This window comes from Carettochelys insculpta, chromosome 31, assembly GCF_033958435.1.
Source record: "Carettochelys insculpta isolate YL-2023 chromosome 31, ASM3395843v1, whole genome shotgun sequence".
NCBI classification, from domain to species: Eukaryota; Metazoa; Chordata; order Testudines; family Carettochelyidae; genus Carettochelys; species Carettochelys insculpta.
Genome location: NC_134167.1, coordinates 10,994,829 through 11,014,639, shown reverse-complemented (window position 1 = coordinate 11,014,639; position 19,811 = coordinate 10,994,829). Strand labels below are relative to the sequence as shown.

The following is a 19,811-nucleotide window of genomic DNA, read 5'->3' as shown; positions in this document are numbered from 1 at the left end:
CAGCATAAAACAAAGCCCTCCATATCCAGATGGCCCCCAATAACCTTGGGGCACCCAGCGGACCTAGTGAGGCATATTCCGAACAGAGTTATTATCCAGCCAAATGGGCAAACACAGCCCCAGGAGGGTCAAGGTCAGGCTGGACCAGGCTGTCCCTGGAGGCTGCCTTAGAAGGCCCTTAGCCTTGCCAAGGATGCCCCCCGCCCCATGGTATTTAAGGGACCTCACTCTGTCCCCCTCTCATCCCTCCCCATATCCCGCTGTCTCCTAGGCTCTCCTGCTCGGGCGGGGGGGCCCATAGGACACCTCCCCCCACGCACTGCAACTTCTCCCCCCGCAGCACCGTCTCAGTGCCCACAAGCCCGTCTCTTTAGCCCCGCCCCGCCCCGCCGTCCGGGACCTCTGGGCGCCGCCTCTCCAGGCACCTGATGAGAAGGTAGCTGAGATCGCTGCCCGCGGTGACCATGTGGTGTCGGCTGGCGCCTGCCCCCCTGCTCCTGCTCCAGCTCCTCGCTTCCCTCTGGCTGCGGGCGCCGGGGGCCAGCGAGCTGCGCTACCCGCCCGGCAAGATAGGTACGGGGCGAGATACCCGGGGCCTAAGAGAAGGAGGGGATCTGCGGCGGGGCAGTGTCTGGGGCCCAGCTGTAGGCGAGCAGGGTGCAGGGGCTCAGTTGCTCGGGCGAGGTGTGGGGTGGGAGGGGCAGGGCCTGGCGTGCAGGGGAGAGGGGTGCAAGGGCTCAGTTACTCAGAACGGGGTGCGGAAGGTCTGGGGCCCAGCTGCAGGAGCTCAGTTGCTCGGGAAAGAGGAAGTGGAGTGTGAGGCAAGGAGTCAGGAGACAACGGTGGGAGAGAAGGTGCAGGGGCTCAGTTGCTCAGGAGAGAGGGGGTGCAGACGAGGCCCAGCTGCAGGAGAGAGGGTGTGTGTGGAGACATGGGGTCTGGAGCCCAGCAGCTGGGGAGAGCCGTGCAGGGGTTGGTTGGGGTAGGAGCTGCAGGGGTTCCGGGGCCCGGCTGTGAGGAAAGGAGGGGACTCTGTGATGGGACAAGAAGCAGGCAATTTGGGGTGAGGGGTGGTTCAGGGAGACTGGGGTTGAGTTGCTGGTCCAGGCATTCGGGGGGGGGCCTGGGGGCTCAGTTAATGCAGGGAAGGTGCAGCGGTGGGTGATGGGGGAGCTGAGGATCAGCTCCTGAAAAAGAGAGGAAGGGAAATCCCTGGGTGTGAAAGAGCCATGCAAGGGTTGTGCAGCAAAATTGCTGCTGAGAGGGGTGGAACTGTGGGTCGAGGGCACAGGTATTTGATGATGATGTAAGGAGTTTGGGAACAAAGGAGAGGGAAAGTAGATAACTGGGGACATCTGGGGTAAGAGGGAGGGGACAGATCTGGAGGAACTGGCTCAGGGATTGGAAAATCAGAAGTGTGTCAGTGCAGTTACTTCTGACTCAGGCTATGTGTACACTCGGATTTAAATTCAAATTTAAGGCTGTTAAAATAAACTCGAATAAATTCAAATTTAAGGCAGTTAGGTTGATAGTACCACGTGACTGTCTTCACTGTAAATACTATTAGCTCGATTTAGGAAGCACTAATATCAATATCATAGTATCTTTGGAACCTGCGTCAAGTTCGAATTTAAAGTTAGAATAAAAGCCAGGGTGGAAGCGCCACGTCTTAAAATCAAATTTATTTGCCTCCAGAGGTGTCCCGTGTGTAACCCACAATGCCCCACAGTGCTCCGCTCTGGCCCCGTTTGTAACCCACAATGCCCCACAGTGCTTCACTCTGGCCGCTGCTCTCCAGGTGTACAGGAATTAGGTAACAGGAAGACCGTGAGTTTCAAATCAGAACCAGGAAGCCTGTGGCTGTGGGATCATCTTTGTACGAGAGGCTGACAAACATCTTTCTTTCTTTGCTATTAGCACTGTGAGTGCATCTACCCATTACAAAGAGCCCCAGCATGGAGTTCATGGTTCTGTCTCTACAATTCTAATTTTTTTCTGCAGTGCCTGGTGCCCGCTGCTGCCCCACTGCACCATGTGGCAACAAGGCTGTTGTGGGGGTTGTGCTTGCATAAGAGGCCAACTTCTCAGCAGTTTCATTTATGCATTTCACTCCTTCCCCACAGGCACCATGCAGTCAGGGTCTTTCCTGTGCTCAACCACATCACGGGGCTAGTCCCTGACCCACCAAAAGGACGCGCCTGCCATTCGGTGCTGACCATGCTGCCAGGCAGCACCATGTCCTGGCTTGCGCGTAGTTAGGGCTCTAAGGGTGGGAAAGATTTTTGGGAGCTTACAGCTGCTGGGGGGGGAGTCTCCCCCAACATCTAAGATTTTCAGGGCCTTTCTGCCACACGGGGGAACTACTTCAATTGACCCCCCCCACACACACACACTAAAACCCTCCCACACCCCAGCAAGGACCCAGGGGGCTAGCTGCTGCTAGGGGGAAGTCCCTCTGGCTGCTATGATTTTCAGGGACTTTCTGCCCTCCCTTCTCTTGGCAATTCCTGCATAGTGGAGAGGGAAGACAAAAATTGTTTTTTCCTAGCCTTTTCCATCCTCTTTCTTCTAACTGTTCTCCCTATTGTATACATGGGGAACCAAGCCCTGGTCCATGCTGTAAAGTGATACTTGAGTCAGGGGTGTGAAAAAAACAAATCCCTCATCAATGTAGTGATGCTCACATAACCCCAGTGTAGCTGGAGTAATGTAATGGAGAGGGATTTCTGTCAACACAGCTAACTTACCTTCTGGGTCTTATGCTGCCAAATAATTTTTTAGCGTAGCTGCATCTACTCTCTGGAGCTGTGCTTTTAGATAGGCTCTCTGTTTTTCAAAGCATTGCTAAAAGACAGACTAACACCCAGGAAGTCAGGAGCTTAAATATCATTGTGGATTTGGGCCTAATAACTTGCCCAAGTCTCTCCTCTTGCAACCACAAATTATACATATGAATTTGCTGCAGCTCCTGCCCTTCAGCAAGTTTCCAGAATTCCTAGAATGCCGAGCCAGTTACATGACACAGCCCATGCAAGTATGTTCTCACATACGTGATGCTGGGTGCCTTGTACGTGTGAGTAATTTTATAACCTTTGGGCTTGTCTACACTTGAAAAGCTACAGTGGCTCAGCTGTCCTGTGATAATGCTTCCAAATAGACAGTACTTCTGGCAAGGAGTGGGCGTCTCCAATCAATATAGTTAGTCCACCTCCCTGAGACACAGTAGTTAGGTCAACAGAAGAGCTCTTTTGTCAACTTAGTGACATCTACAGTGGGGGTTGGTCAGTTTAAGTGCACCACTCAGGGCCATGGATTTTTCACACTTCTGAATGACATAGAGAATAACTAATTCTCTTGTGTAGACAAAGTCTTTGGAATGGTTTTTTGCTTTTCCCCGATCAATATTCAGCTGAAGGGTTGTTTAAAAAAATATAGGGTGGGATTTTGAGAAGCCCAAAAGAGATTTAAGAGCACAAGTCACTTAGGTGCTGTGGAAGATTCTATACTCAAAATGAAAACTCAGTGTCTAGAGTCCAAAGAATAGAGTGCGGTGGATGAAGAGGGCCACAGCTGACACCTAACATGAGGGCAGCCTGAATTCAGAGACTTGGGACAGAGTGGTATAAATTAACAAAAATGGGGAGAATGACTTCCTTTTAAAAATCTATTTTCAGCCGTTGTCGGAGCTGGTATTGGGGGCACATCAGCAGCCTATTTTCTACGGCAGAAGTTTGGGAGAGACATACAGATTGACGTGTTTGAGAAGGGAACCGTGGGAGGTCGTTTGGCTACTATAAATGTGGAAGGAAAAGACTATGAAGCAGGAGGATCCATCCTCCATCCACTTAACCTACATATGAAGCATTTTGTCAAGGAGCTAGGTATGTGACTTTTCCCCAAGGCGCAGAAGTTACTGGGTTCATTTCTCCCCTCACACTAATGCAAATACAGAGTAATGTCAGTTCAAGTAATGGAGTTACATTGGTATTCATGAAAGGAGAATCAGGCTGCTCTGACATACTAGTGTGCAAACCAGCCCTTTGGGAGGCTGTGTCACCTCTGCCCTCTAATCTGGGTTGCCTTGCAATACCTTGTAGCCTCCAACCTAGTCTGCTCACCAACAGCCTTCCAACCCCCTGATCACTCCCAGATGTGTTTGTGTAACTGCTGTCACACCTTGAATCTCACCAGTTTTTGTTACACTGCAGGGTGACCCCAATAGACCCCCAGTTCTGGATTTACCTCAGAAATGTATGTCTTATACCAACCCATCCTCTCCTGGGCAGTCAAAATATACTAAGCCATTACTCTTTTAAAAAAATAATATACAGTAGCCCAGTGGTTCCCAGCCAGAGGTACCTGTATGCTTGCAGTACTCGGAGGTCTTCCAGAGGGTATGTCAACTCATCTAGCTATTGGCCTAGTTTTACAACAGACTACATAAAAAATCATTATTGAAGTTGGTACAAATTTCATTCAACGATTGTTTGTACAGCTCTGTGTCTACACACCCAGATTTAAATACAATATCCATATTCTAATTCATTTATTTTATAATTGTATGGTAAACATGAGAAAGGAAGCAATTTGTCAGTAATAGTGTGTTGCAACAATTTTGTATTTTAAGGCCTGATTTTGGAAGCAAGTAGTTTTAAAAGTGAGGTGAAACTTTGTTCTTGTGTGTGCCCATCAGACTCCTGAAAGGCGATACTTATCTGGACAGGTTGAGAACCACTGTTCTGTAATATTCAGAAAATGCTTTCAGAAGTTCTAGAATACTAAACATACTACTAACACTACATGGCAGTACTACAAAGTAGAACAAATATGTTGCAATGGTAGAAAAAATAGTGTGTCTGAAAATTGCAGGTACTGGGGTATTTATATTTTTTTTTAAAAAGGGGTACTTTAGTTTTAAAAAAAAAAGGTTGAGAAACATTGCAGTAGCCTATTCACTTTAACTTAAACACACTGGATTAGATAAAACAAAATTATTAACTAAAAAAAGATTTTTAGTGAGTACACATAATAAGGCGTAAAAGTTATACTGTAATGGTTACAAGAAAGATAAAGACAAAATACGTTCGAGTACCTAACTGAAACTATATTAGATTCAGGCAAAATTTCTCACCTTACGCTTCCAGCAGTTTTATTGACCAAAGTGTTAGGACCAGGACTCCTTCCACTGAATCCACAAGCTGTTTCCTTTGTCTTCTCAGGTGCAGAGAATGAGTGGACAAAAGGAAAGTGTGTGTTTGTCCTTCCTTTATATAGTCTCAGCCCCCTCTTGAGAACCCAATTTCTGTGTGGAAGAATGTCCCCTGCTTTACCCCCCCCCCCACACCTGTGTGAACATTCTTTGTTTTCTCCAATCCCCCTTTCTCCTGGAGGACTCTTCTTTGTGCTTAAATGCAAATTAAGACAATCATACACTTCTTGGTTCAAGACATGGCTATTTGATCAGTTTGGTGCCACGTGTATTTTTAAAATCATACAGGGGAAATTTATAACTTTATGCCTGAAGTGGTTACACCCATTTTACTAGGACGTTACATATTTGCAGGTTGAGAGTTTTCAAATGATACATCCTAGGGCAAATCTTGTACAAAGATATAGTGTCTAAGGAGCGTATTCTGTCACATCTGCCCAATCAACAAAACTATTACTGTATTAGTCCCCTTGGATTTGGAGGCTGACACATTTTAGTTTGTTGACTGTTATAAACACAACAAATCATCTGCATTACTCATGATGCCATCTTAGGTGGTTGGGGGTAGTGGGCTCTCTAATTTTTTCCATCCATGCGTGGAATAAATTTTATTTACACCAAGGTATTTGCAGATGTGCACCACCAAAAAAAACACATGCTGCCGGCTGTGGGTGCCCCGCTACTTAGCTCAGTGGCACCTGAATCTCTCCTGGATGGTTGCCCAAGCACTCAGCCTACTGGAAACACTGGTTGGAGGTGTTGGCCGCTTGATTTTCATTTATAGGATTTTTACAGGATCCTTTTGTTCCTTCTAAAGCTGCGTCTACACTAGCAACTTCTTTTAGAATATCTGGCCCTTTTTCGAATGAACACATGGAGCATCCACACATACAATGTGTTCTTTTGAAAGTAAATTGAGAGAATGTGGCTCTTCTTCCGGAAGCCTTGTTCCGCTCCCTGGTCAGGAAGTGCGCCTCCTTTCGAAAGCTTCTTCTGAAAAAAAAAAAAAAAAAAAAAGTGTGTAGATGCTCCCCAGGCTCTTCTTTTGAAAGAGAAGTCCTCATGGCACAGGATTTTTTGATCCATGGCCCATTCTTTCAAAAGAGCAGGGGCTGTGTGGACACTCTCTATTGAAAGAGCGGATTGATTTTTCGATCTGCTTTTTTGTGTGTAGACATGATCTTTCAAAAAAAGTTTTTTTGGAAGAAATCTTCCAGAAGAACTTCTTACAAAGGATCAGTAGAGCATAGATATAGCCTATGTGTTCAGGTGCTCCTGATTAAATGGGATGACCACAACAAAATATCTAAGATACACTGTGACAAATCCATGCATTTCCTTCTGATTATTGCTATACTGTATACTACAACCATTGTGAAGTTTAGACAAGAGAGTAGGCCTCAGCATTGTGTAATTCAAAGCACAGGTTCATAGTACTTGAGCTGAAGGAAATCTCTGTCAGCATTTCAGCACCCGTTGGAGTAGCTTTGATTCTCACCACTCTCGGGTTACCTCTGCACTACAGTCCCCTTTTGAAAGGGGGGATGCAAATGAGGCAAAGTGGAAATGCAAACAAAGTGCTGATTTACTTATCTCACACTTCATTTGCATAATCACATTTTCGAAAGCGAGTTTTTTGAACGAAAAAGAGCAGTGTAGTTGGGTGTAGGGTGCGAGAAGATTTTGCAACGGTCCGAGAGTGCAGTCCGACCCCTCTGTGAACCCTCAGAAGAATCTAAACAGACCAGTCTGTGCAAGGTGAAAATCTGCAAAACAAATAACCCTGCCAAGGCAACTACTGTAAAACAAAATACGGTTGCCAAACCTTCAAGGCTACGCTGGCAGTAGGCCACGAGAGAGTGAGAGTGATGCATAGGCAATTTTAAGCAATCTTATGTAAATGAGTTTAAGCTTTAGTAGTTAGTGTTAGGAGGCCTGTTACAGAGCTTCTCCCCGAGCAAAGCTCCGACGCGTCAGGTTTTCCCCCACTGGTGACTGCAGCGTTTCCGGGGCTCCCGTCGCGGGTGTCACGCTTTCAATAAGCCAAATATAGCACTCGCCTTCTGGGTGCAGCCTCGTTTCTGGGGAACCTAAGCCTGCTTGGTTACATTGGGGTTCTTTCAAAATAAAACTCCATTTTTGAAAGCACCCTTCTTCCTCAAAATATTAGGAAGAAGGGTGCTTTCAAAAACGGGGTTTTATTTCCAAAGAACCCCAACTACACTGCTCTTTTTCTTTCAAAAGACTCTTTTGGAAATATGTTTATGCAAATGAAGTGCAAGTTATGTAAATTTTCACTTCATCTGCATTTCCAATTTGTCTCATTTGCATCCCCCTTTCGAAAGAGGACGGTTGCGTAGACATAGCCTAAGACAATACTGAGCATACACATTATCCTGTTCATTACATTATCATTTCCTTGTGTAGAAATTAGGGTTACCCTATTTGACCTTCCAAAAAAGAGAACACCTCTGAGATAGCGTATCTTTATTGGGATCTACCAACCCAAGTTGTATTAATGTACTATATATATTATAAAACATTAATACAACGTGTGTTAGTAGATACTCATACACTCCCTCTCAGGGGAGTCCTCTTTTTTATACAGTGCCCAAATTGAAATCATCCTGGTATAATCTTAGAGGAAGCCATTTTTAATTCCTGCACTTTTGGGGTGCTATTCAGTTTTTTCAGAGCCAGCTTTACTGCTAAGATTGTTAAATAATAAAAATCTAACCTGTTTGAACTGATAAATCACAATGGTTGCACTTGTCATTGTTTGTGCTAGGGATGAAAAGTCCCATTTAGTTAGTTAACTGGTTAAGGAGCAGACAGGCTGAGGGGACCAGGAGCTGCTCTGTCTGAGCTGAAGCACCCTCCAACCACGGTGCTTCTGGGGCCACTGAGGACCAGGGCTGCCTGGCTGGGCTGGAGCATCCCGCAACTGTGCCAGGCCTCCACCAATTAACTGCAACCAGTAAACCTCAATCATTCAAGATGAGGCTTACTAGTTCACCATTAACTGCCCTAGTTTGTGCTGCTCCACCTTTTATACTTCTGAAGCAGTACCATGCAATAGACAGACCTGTTCTTTGTCAATTATACCTGCAGATATTTCTCCTCTTTGCAGGACTCTCCGTTCCTGAAGAGCAAGGTGGCCTTATGGGCATTTACAATGGAGAGGAGTTTGTATTTGAGGAGAGCAGCTGGTACATTATCAATATTCTGAAACTTCTTTGGCATTATGGACTCAACTTTTTGCGAATGAACATGTGGGTGGAAGATATCTTGGACAAGTTTATGAGGTAAGGGTATAAAACCTGAACTCAATTAACTCTCCTGCTGGAGTGATTAAAAACTGGTAGATGCTGTCAATGGTGTGGTGACCACTATGGAAAGATCTATTAATAAAGAGGTGGCAGCTGAGATATTTTTTCATACCTCTCTTTCTTTCCCGTGATTCTTTTTTTCCCTCCAAGTATGTTATAATATAGCTGTGTGTTGTTCCTCATGGGCAATAGAATGATCTCCTTAACTAGTTTTTGTTGCCCATCCTTTTGCTTTGTAAAGCGTTCTAGTTAAAAGAAGATTGGCATTTAAACAGTGCTACTTTGTAGTAGTAAGCACAACAGCACCCAACACTTGTACATGGAACAGTTCAGGCCAGACAAGGTATCGTTGTGTGCAAAAGGAGTTACCAGTACATTTTGCCCTAACATACTGTGTCCTTCACACTGGGCGTTGGATGCATAAAACACAGAATATTCATTTGTGACTGCCTGCGGTGAGCAAAAAGGGGCCACGCACTACAAGAGAAGTCAGAACAGTTATACAAAGACCGAGCAGGGGTCGACAATTTTTCTGAGACAGAGTGCCAAAATTTGACTGTTTGACCTCTATGTAGGGCCTGAGTGCTGGTGATACTTTTTCGAGTCACTAACTGTCCTACTTACATCATCTTCATTTATAAATAACGTAAGATGCAGAGCTTTACCATTTAGACAGTGGTTGGTAGCAGTAGTTAGTCTTTTGTTAATCCACAGGCACGGCTCTGGGCAAGCTCCTGGCTGCATGGGAGAGGAGGGGCGGGGCTGAGCTCCTGCCTTGCGTGCCGATGAAAATCGGCTTGCGTGCCTCTCTTGGCGCCTGTACTGGGGTTGCTGATCCCTGTGCTAGACAATGGTTTGGCTGGCTAGATGAGCCTTGGCCCTTATCTTGAAGGTTGAGTCTGATGGTCCCATCCCCAGCCGCTGGCTTTGCAGTTCCCTGAGGGTTCTTGACTCCTGGCTCTGTTCTAGGTCCTGCCCCCCCACTCTGCCCCTTCTTCCAAGGCCCCAACTCCTTCCACCTGTTTCCCCCTGCTGTCACTGCTCCATCCCAGCCTTCTGGCACACTGTGAAATGGCTGATTGCAGCAGGTGGGAGGTGCAGGGAGGGAGGGGAAAGTTGCTAATCAGACCCTCTGGGCGAGGGGAGGAGCAGCTAATGGTGAGCTGCTAGCCAGTATTCCGCACCCACCATTCCCGCCACCTCCTCCGGGTGCTCCAGCCCCAGAGCACTCACAGAGACAGCACCTATGGTCCCATTGCTGGAAGCACTCCATTGAGAATCCTTGTCCCCTGTTTCCAAGCACGTACTTCCAAGGAATAGCAAGCAAGACCATCACAGCTGATCTCAGCTATAAGGAGGGAGCAGAGACAAAATCTAACATGGTCTGACCCCCTCTTCCTGTTGGCCTTTGCAGAGAAAAATGAAAAACTCGACAGGTGCTCAGAAACGTTGCTCTGGGTGCAAACGTTTTTCATTCACTGTGAGTGAGTGACTGCAGCTCATTTGTTCTGTGCTAAACTGGACGGTCAAGATTCACCTTTTGTGAAGTGATTTGTGTGTCTTTCTCCTTTCGGGTAAAGAATCTACCGCTATCAGGCTCACGACTACTCCTTCAGCAGCACGGAGGGCCTGCTTCATGCCCTTGGAGGGAATGACTTCATCCATATGTTGAATCAGACCACTGAGGAGACGATGCAGAAGGCTGGCTTCTCCCAGAAGTTTATCAATGAGGTGGTTACTTCCATCATGAGAGTCAATTATGGGCAAGGGGCCAACATTAATGCTTTCGTAGGTGAGTGTTTAATTCTCTTCCCAATCTGATGTAGTTTGTCTCCACTGGTAAACTGTCATTAAAGCACTGGGCGCTGTTACTGGGCTACGTTATAGTGGAAATTCTAGTTTCATTCTTAGGATACTTGCTCCATAAGTGTGGATGGGATTTAAAGGCAATGCATTCAGCCCTAAGAAAACGTGAATTACACATCAAACCTCTCTAATCCGGAGCTCTCTTGTTTGGCAACTTCCATAATCCTGCATGATTTTAGATAGCTGCATGAGCACTTATCATGGGTGTGGCCAATTCTCCTTTGGTCCCATAAAGTTTACAGCCACCAGATGGGTCTGTGGTTGTGTGCTGTTATTTAGCTGTAATTTACCCCTAAACATCTTCTAAGAGTCCAATAAACAGTGGAAGTGTTGGTAACATGCTAGACAATATTGACCTCCCCTATCCGACAAATTCTCTCACGTGGCACTGCTCAGGGCCCAAGGGTGCTGGATGAGAAAGGGTCAACCTGTACTTCTATTGCCAAATAGTAGCTTCTCACTGTGATACTCTGCTAAGCAAGTAGATGGTTTGGTAGTGACTTGCCATTATTTTTAGCAAGTTTGGGGTGTCACTTTTCTATGGATCTATAGTTTTCTAATTCCACTTTCCTAGTCCAGCCCTGAGTGCTGATCAGTCCCCTGTCTAATGCAGTGAGTGGGAGGCTAGAACAATTTATTTGGAACTTGAAGATTTGCCCTGTGTTGCACGGTTTGTTCAGGGCAGGGGCTTGCGGGTGTGTGGGGGATGCTGGATTCGGGGGGACGGGTTGAGGAGATGGCTCAGGGCATGGGTGGGTACAGAAGTTAGGGTAGGGAGTGGGGAGGTGTGTGTGGGTGGGCACTCCAAGGCTATGCTGTCCAGATGATGGCTGCTCTAAGGCTGTCTGGCAATGTTGGAACAGTAGGGATCACATTTGCTCACTACCTTCCTGCGGTGTAGCTGGCCCCCATGCTTGTTGCCCCCCATGGTCATTGTGAGAGCTCTGTGCTCTCACCTTTCCATTTGATGAGAAACAATCCCATTCCAGGCACATCCCGTTGTCATGCCACAACCAAAGTCTGACCTTGCTTTAAGAGCTATGATAAGAGGAAGCTGCATACTAAATTTGGTGGTCCTAGCTCTTACCGTTGAGGAGTTTGTGAACAGATGGCTGAACAGAAAGAAGCACAAACACTCTCAAATATGTCGTTGATTTCCTTCCCTTCCCTCGCAGGTACGGTGTCTCTGGCAGGTACAGATTCTGGACTTTGGTCAGTAAAAGGTGGCAATAAACTTGTCTGCACTGGCCTTCTTTATGCTTCCAAAGCACAACTTGTCTCTGGTACAGTTCTCTCTATAGAGGAGAAAACACGGCCCAAACGCACAGGTAAGATGTGCTCACTTTGTTTGGATGTAAGGGAAAAAGCCTTTAAAACTAGAGGGTGGCATAAGCTGAAACATTTGGATGCTGATAGCAAGAGCCCAGAGCCCAAAGTTTGGGAACATCTCATATTCAGATCACTGTGTCTATAAAGAACCTGTCTGTTTTTAGGGTCCCTTTAAAGGGGTCAGTTTGGGCATCCAAAAATCACTAGTTTGAAAGACTTGTAAATTATTCAACTAAAGGTTCCGCTATGCAAAATATAAAACAATAAATATTGCATTATGAAAAATCCTCTCCAATCTCCTCCCCCGCCTTTTCCCTCAACCCCCAAAAATCTACAGTTTGGACCTACCTCCATTAGGGAGTTTCCCAGCTCAGGGGAGGTCAATTTCAGCCCTCCCATCACTGCCCCCAGCCCAGCTCTATTTTTCTCTTGGCTGTCAATCCCCCGGATGCATGACCAGCTCCGCTCCTGGCCCAGCTGCCACCGGCCCTGTTCCCAGCTCCAGCTAAACTGCCAGGCCCTGTGGTGACCCTAGTGCAAGACTTCTGGCCATTGGGGGCGGGGGGTGTCTGGTCCAGGAATATCTGTGGTCCTGCCAGACCATGGATTTTGCTTGACCAGAATCTGGGTTTAGAGAAGTTCAACCATTTTACAAAAGCATTAACAAAAAAAAAATTACAGTCATGCCCTGTTGCTGGAAAGACTCTTCATTTACTTTCTCCCTTTCTTAAGGAGGTACAGTTAAGCTGTATGAAGTGAGCTACAACTCTCCATCAGGATCAGTGACAGATGTGTATGATATAGTTCTCATTGCTACACCACTGAATCGTAAAATGTCCAACATCACTTTCCGCAACTTTAACCCTTCCATCGCAGAGTTTTCAAACCATTACCATCAGACGGTAGTGACTTTTGTTCATGGGCGAATAAATGCAACCTTCTTCGGCTGCAAGGGCTCCTGTGGCTTTCATTTGTCTCATATTTTCACAACAGACAATCCCAAACTATTTATCAACAGCATCGGTGTTGTCTCTCCTGTCCAAAACAAACAAGAGAACGAGAAGCCACCCTCAGGCCGGGTAGTTTGGAAAGTGTTCTCCAAAGAACCTCTCACCAAGGAGCAGCTCAATTTGCTTTTCTCATCCTATGATTCGGTGAAAGAGAAGAAATGGTTGGCTTACCCACACTACACTGTCCCAAGGAAATGCCCTCCTATAATTCTCCACAATAGAATATACTACCTTAACAGCATAGAATGGGCGGCAAGTGCCATGGAGATGAGCGTGATAGCAGCCAAAAACGCGGCTCTCCTTTCTTACCATCAGTGGTACGGAAACATAGACAAGATTGACCACAAGGATTTAAATGAGAAACTCAAAACAGAGCTGTGAGTTTTATTCAGGGGTGAACTGTGTATCCCTGGAGCTAATGAATCAGTCTACATTGCCCAATAAAGTCTAGAAGAAATGTATGATGGTATTGATCAAATGCTACTTCTCTCTTGCCCACCTCACTATTAGAAATATATGGAAATACTCTTTTCCTCTAACCTGATACAGTAGCCCTCACTCCCCTCCCCTGGCTAAAGCCAGGAAACTGACCAAAGCTGCTGCTCTGGTCAGTTTCCCAGGTCCTGCAAGCCTGTAGAGAAAGGAACCAGGCTGCCCCCTTCTTTCCAGCTCCCTGACACTCTGGGAGCCAGGAAACTAACCAGTCCTGGTGGGCTGGTGAGTTTCCCAGCTTTTGCAAGCCCAGGGGAACTGGGAACAAGGCAGCAGCCTGGTTCCTGGCTCTGCTCAACTTTCATGAAAATTGGAGTTACACACAGGGGTTGCAAGAATGCATCCCCCATGTAACTTGAGGGTTTACTGCTTATGTACCATTACCTGCTTTCATGTCTCACAGTAATCAGCAGCATACATAAAAACATTTGCTTAACATGATTTGCATAGCCTGCCAACTGAGTTTTTTTGTTAATGTGACGATGAATGTGCAGAAATTCCAGAGACGTGCCAGATTTCTAAATGGCTCCTTCCTCTGTGTACTCTGACTCCAGCTCAGGAAAGCACTAAAGTATGCGTGAGGGCCCATCTGCAGTCAAGACAAGCACTTCAGCAAGAATTTAAAATTAACCACGTGCTTAAATGTAGTCCTGAATAGGGATAAGTTACTGAATCAGGACCTGTTTATAGATCATCCCTTAGACCTTCTCTTGCAGACTCTTAAGCATGTAGTTAGGTATTTGCAGGATGAAGGCTCCTGTACCTATCTGCCCTAACATCTAAAAATAGGCCAAAATTGATGGGAAAGAGGCAGGCTGAAATTCACAGTGCCACTGTAGTAAAAGTTCACTGTGGGACTTTTCTACCATGATGACTGGAGATCAATTCGCAGACATTTTTCATTTGAAAGGATGGAAGGAAAGGGAGAGAAAACGGTCACCTCGTACATTACTCCAGCAGTATAAATCAACACACATTCCTGCTAGTTCCATTACACTCACAAGCAAGGACTGTTTTTCTGCATAATATATTTAACCAAGTGACTGGCACGATTTTGGTGAGGAAGTTAAATTTACTCCTGTTACAATTAACCATTACAAAATGTATTTAACAAAAATAAGTTTACACATTGAAGGTACAGTTTCTGAGCTAATGAGGATCCTTCAGGGAGGTGGAGTTACAAAAAGGTTTATCACAGCACTAGGCAAGAGGTCACTGGTTAAGCTATACTCGTTCCAAGGCTTCTAACATGATGATGCTGTTTCCTCGTATTACCTAAAAATAGGGAATATAAAATAAAAATTCTGTTGCACCCAAGAAGATTTAGTAGCTTTAGATAGGACAAAGATAAGTAATATTTAAGACTACAAAAAAAACACACCTCAGCTAGGAAGCTGTCTACAGCAGGTATGTTTCTCCCGATTAGCTTCTAGAAAGACGAACAGCATTAAATTTGACCCATAAGCTACCTGGGTATTACCCAGTGACAGGCAGTATTCTCTGTGAGATGAGCACTTAGGCAGCCACCCAGCTGATTAGCAGAACACCCACAGCCAGCAGCCAAGGTGTCCTACTGGTGGTGCACAGTCCCATATACCTTGGTGCACTTAATTTTATTCTACCACAGATGGAAAAAACAGAGGAAATCCTAGACACATATGCTGTAGACAATCTATAACAGCAACGAAGGGTCCTGTGGCACCTTATAGACTAACAGAAAAGTTTTGAGCATGAGCTTTCGTGAGCACAGACTCACTTAATCAGATGCTGCTTATGATGAAGTGAGTCTGTGCTCACGAAAGCACATGCTCAAAACTTTTCTGTTAGTCTATAAGGTGCCACAGGACCCTTCGTTGCTGTTACAGATCCAGGCTAACACGGCTACCCCTCCGATACTTGTAGACAATCTAGTTTCCCATAATTCACATGGTTGAGACTAGGGAAATTAATGATTCACTAGTCAGCCTCACCATAAATGGATGAGGTTTACAAGTTACAGTTAACCAGCAGGGGCTGCTCCAGTCCCATTGGACCCACTGTGGGCAAGGGGCTGCTCCAGGCCTGCTGGAGCAACATCAGTCTGCAGTCAGAGCACCCCTTCCTGCTCCTGTCTCCCCAACTCTTTGTTTAACCAGTTAACTAATGACATGGGATATCACACAGCTAGCTCAGACACATTTGCTGATATAGGGATTATGGCAACAGATGAGCAAAGAGGCTAAAATAAAGATTTTCCTCCTGAAAGTATGTTTCAGCCCAATGCAGTGAAAAATCCTACTTACCACCATCCCTATATTGTTCTGTTGTCCGCCTTGTGCCATCTCCACACACTCATCTATTACTAGATTCATGAAAGGGTCAAACCCTCGCAATATCCCTTGGACATGTCGGCCACCATTTAACTTCACTAGAAAAGAATATTTGGTTAAAAAAAAAAATTACTAGCATGCAGCTGTAGTACTTCACTTCCTTGATTACAGAGTGGTACCTTTGAGGCAGAACCATCTACTTATGCTGTGATCCTTTGAAACACTCTTTATTCACATTGCACATGAAAGGAGCATTGCTTAGTAGGATTCCCCATACCAGAGGCATCATCTGAAAAAAATGCAGTGTAAGGAGGACCCTGTTCAGACTTCACTATTAGAAGAATCTGATGAAGTGGGTCTTTACCCATGAAAGCTTATACCCAATAAATCTGTTAGTCTATAAGGTTCCACAGGACTTCTTGTGTTTTTTGCAGATACAGATTAACATGGCTACCCCTCTGATAACAGAAGAATGTAGACTGAGGATACAGCTACATTTATCAGAAGATCAACCTGGTGGTGGTTGATCTTCCACGGATTGATATAGCCCATCAAGCAAGGCCATGCTAACTTGAACCATCAGGGTTCCACAGCCAACCCTGGTATTCCTTGCTGTTGACTGGCGTAAGAGAAGTCAATGGGAGAAAAATCTCCTGTCAGGAGCAATGCAACAAATCAATTTCCAATACATTGACCCAGGTACGCAATTAATGTAGCTAAAGTCGAGTATCTTTAAACCCATTTTTTGTCATAGTCTAGACCTGGCCTGATACTGCCAGGTACAGCTCCAAAAACAGGAGTACGGTTAAAGTTATATTAAAGCTTCATAGTGGTTAGGCAGTTCATGTGCTGCTACCCATGGGTTTTCATGCTTTTATATTTTGTGCCGCCTCTGGCTCATCTGATACTAAGGATGCAAAATCTCATTTAATGATTTAATCCATGGGTGTCCAAACTTTTGGCTTGCCTGGGCCGCACTGAGTAAAGAAGAATTGTCTTGGGCCACATATAAAATATATAATATAGTTAATGTATATAAATCACATAATAATGTTAAAAATTTACTATCTTGTGGGGTTACTAGCTGTCCAGGGCCGCATGCGGCCCGCGGGCTGGACACGCCTGGTTTAACCAGTTAAATGCTAGATTCAACCAGGTAACCATAAAATGGGGGAAGGGTGAGGCTCCCCTATCAGTCAGGACTGCTCCGTGTGGACAGCAGCACCCAGGCCTTAGGTGTGCCAGGGACTGGGACTGCTCTGACTGGAGCATCCTTGCCCATGATATTGCAGGTGGGGGACACTCCAGGACAGCTGGAGCAGCCTCTGTGCTCAGCAGCCCCACGTGTGCTGTGGGGGTGGAGAGCTCCAGTAAGGCTGGAGCAGCCCCAGTCCCAGATACCCTAGGTGTGCTGTGGGCAGGGCCACCCCAGCTGGCCCAAAGTACCCCTGCCCACAGCACACCTGGGGCTGACACTGATGGGGGCTGCTCCAGCTGGGCTGGAGCACTCCTGCTGACAATGCTCCAGGGACCTGGCTGCTGCAGATGGGAGCAGTCCCGCTCCCCAGCACACTGCAGGCAGGGACACTCCAGCTCCCAGAGCAGCCTTTGTCTACAGCCCCAGTCTACTGGAGTCCTGAGGTCCTAGCACAGAACAAACAAGTATACTACATTAGCCATGAGATGTGTTTGTAGAGGTGCAACTATTTGGACAAGACTATGTTTGTTATGACTCAGTTCTTTAAAAGAAGACTGAAGATTCAGAGTATCTTCAGTCAGTCATTCTTGTCATAAATGCATATGTAAAATCATATAAACATCTTTACACATGCATCACCTTACAAGATTGCAAACAAAAGTGATTGTTACCGGAGATGAGAAACCAATATGATATGCATGTTTTGGAGCACTGGGACCGTTGATCAACCTCAAAAGTCACCTATTATGGCCCCACATACATTATTCAGCTGCATTATAACTCTTCAGTACTATACACTCAGATGCAAATTCTATTAAGAAATTCCATTGGAAAACACCACCGAAAACAACACAGCAGCACTTCAAGTTTAACAGTAAGGTGTACCCATTTTTTTGGACACACTCCCAGTTTCTCCTTAAAAAATTTCAAGAAATATTAGCCAAAGATCTTGTCTAAAGACAAAACAGTACACTTTAAAAAGGAGATATATGCACGTATCCCTCTTCTGGGGAGCAAGATTCTTTCAGCACCTTACACATTTCAACTAGCAATATTTATAATATTATTGCACAAGTTATAAAACATTATGTGTTTCTCTAAAATCCACCCCTGATCAGTACCTTAACTTATTGTTCTGCACATTTTTCCTTGTTTTGGATACCAGTATTCTAGACACTGGCAGATGAAGGTACCTTCCCACTGTGTGTCCAGGCAAATCATCAACATATTTTACCTTTGAATATTTTCTATTTTCCAATGCCAAAGCAAATGTCAACACTGCAAAGCACTGGGGCATACCAGACATGGGTGAATGGCATTGTGGGGGGCTCATCATCTGTTCAGTTAACTTCCAACCATTCCCCCTATATAACATAATATAGGGTATATATTATGCTAATACCATGCATACCATACCTGTTAAAATGTGGTGTACTCTATACCTAACATATGGGCAAAACAACGCACAAGTTAAGTGTTGCTACTAAAACATCTACCCAGGAGAATGTTAAAATAAGAGCTCTGCTTGCAATGAATCTAGGCATATCAATAACTTACATGACAGCTTCTTGTCCATGAACCTGAAAGCACAAGGGGGAGAGAGGCACATTAAAAGGGCAGGCAGAGAAATGATAAGAGTGATCTCATAACATGAACAGAAAGTCAGCTCGGCCTGGCCTCCTGCAGGTTTGTAGGGAAGCAGTGAAGCCACTAGGTGTTGGGCTCTGCCCAGTCCCTTCACTGGAGCCAGCCCGGCCACATCAGCTATTGCAGCTCCGCAGGGGACTGGGGGTGAGGCACCATCTGCCCTGGGGCACCAAGGTCGTGTCACCCAGAACTTGGCACGTGGGGAGGGGAGCGGGTGAGAGGTCCCTAGTTCACGGGCAGCACGTGCCCCTGAACAAGGCAGGTGGAGTTGGGCCCCCCGGGCCCATGTGGTCAACAGACGGGAGTGGGAGGCAGCCCCACCCCCCCCCCGCCCCGAGAGGCGCGGTGCATGCCGGGACACGAGGGGAATAGACAATTAAGGTGGATCACACAGGAATTACGGCCCTCCCCCAGGCCGAGGTCCCCCCGGCGCTCTCCGCTCGCCCCCGGCCGCACTCACTTCTTCAGCTCAGGCGGATGCGCTTTACTCATGGTGCCCGCTCAGTCCGCCCCGCACAATCAACCGCCTGTCGCTCCTCCGCGCGGTACCAGCCTGTAGCGTCACTGCGTCACCGACTCAGCCACCAATCAGGGAATACGCCGAGGCCGCAGGCTTACCCACGCTAACCAATCAACGCTAACGCCAGGAGCGTCTGCATATGACTTCACTAGTCCAAGTACCCAATCAACGTCGTGGACGGAATCTTAGGCGCGTGACCTCACTGACCCGCCAGCCAATGGGGGTCGTGGTGCTTGGTCTGCCGTTCCCTTTAGCACTTCCCGGAGGGCCCGTGGCTCGCCTCCGCCGTATTCCGCAGAATAGAAGTCCTATTTACTTTTACAGTAGAAGCACAGGGTAAAATAGTTGCAGAACCGGCATTGAGAGCAAATAACCACACGGGCATTTCAAACCAGGAGGCCGTCAGCTGCAGTGTTGCCATTGCTGCCTCAATAGTGAAGCACCCAAAATATTGATGCGCAGCTTACCTAAGCAGGACGAGGCTGCTTGTTCCATTAGCTACCACGCTGCAGCAGTCCTGTAGCGCCTCAGAGACTAACAAGTGTATTATCTCATGAGCTTGCCTGGGTAAGACGCACTGCACGATAAGAGCTATGCAGGTCACGTGGCAGCTGCAAAATTAGAGACAGAACCAGATCAGCTCCTGCCCAGGGGTATTAGAGCTTGGTTTAGGGTCCTCTCTTTTAAAAAGTTAACAAAATCTAGATGCAGTTTTAGGTTTCAAAAATACCCAAAGTTTGAATCTGCCTCTGACTTCAGAGACCACTAATTTTGAAGGAAGTGGCACTGAAAAAAATTAGAAATTTGGAGAACCTGCCATGCATTTGCTACCATCGGTATACGTGTCTTGACTACCTTGCAAGCTCTTTGGGGACTGTTCCATTTGGGACTCCACTATTCCA

General features: G+C 46.2%; 2 protein-coding genes across 5 annotated transcripts; one reads left to right on the top strand and one right to left on the bottom strand.

The window, feature by feature from the left end:
• Positions 1 to 397: 397 nt before the first annotated feature.
• PCYOX1 (prenylcysteine oxidase 1) lies at positions 398 to 13,204 on the top strand. The gene is made up of 6 exons (XM_074981817.1): positions 398 to 573; positions 3,675 to 3,881; positions 8,340 to 8,514; positions 10,119 to 10,330; positions 11,580 to 11,732; positions 12,466 to 13,204. Exons 1-6 carry the CDS (start codon positions 465 to 467, stop codon positions 13,122 to 13,124), a joined length of 1,515 nt encoding a protein of 504 aa, XP_074837918.1. The 5' UTR covers positions 398 to 464; the 3' UTR covers positions 13,125 to 13,204.
• SNRPG (small nuclear ribonucleoprotein polypeptide G) lies at positions 5,465 to 18,979 on the bottom strand. Of its 4 annotated transcripts, XR_012642963.1 has the most exons (6): positions 18,850 to 18,979; positions 18,300 to 18,322; positions 15,518 to 15,642; positions 14,617 to 14,664; positions 13,513 to 14,510; positions 13,114 to 13,374 (listed from the first exon to the last, which is right to left on the bottom strand). XR_012642963.1 is itself a non-coding variant. In XM_074981819.1 (5 exons), exons 1-5 carry the CDS (start codon positions 18,879 to 18,881, stop codon positions 14,460 to 14,462), a joined length of 279 nt encoding a protein of 92 aa, XP_074837920.1. In that variant the 5' UTR covers positions 18,882 to 18,979; the 3' UTR covers positions 13,114 to 14,459. The 4 variants fall into 4 exon arrangements, 3 of the variants coding, with proteins under 3 accessions (XP_074837919.1, XP_074837920.1, XP_074837922.1); XM_074981819.1 differs by having other exon boundaries at positions 13,114 to 14,510; XM_074981818.1 differs by lacking the exons at positions 13,114 to 13,374; positions 13,513 to 14,510; positions 14,617 to 14,664 and adding an exon at positions 5,465 to 6,202.
• Between the last annotated feature and the right edge of the window lie 832 nt (positions 18,980 to 19,811).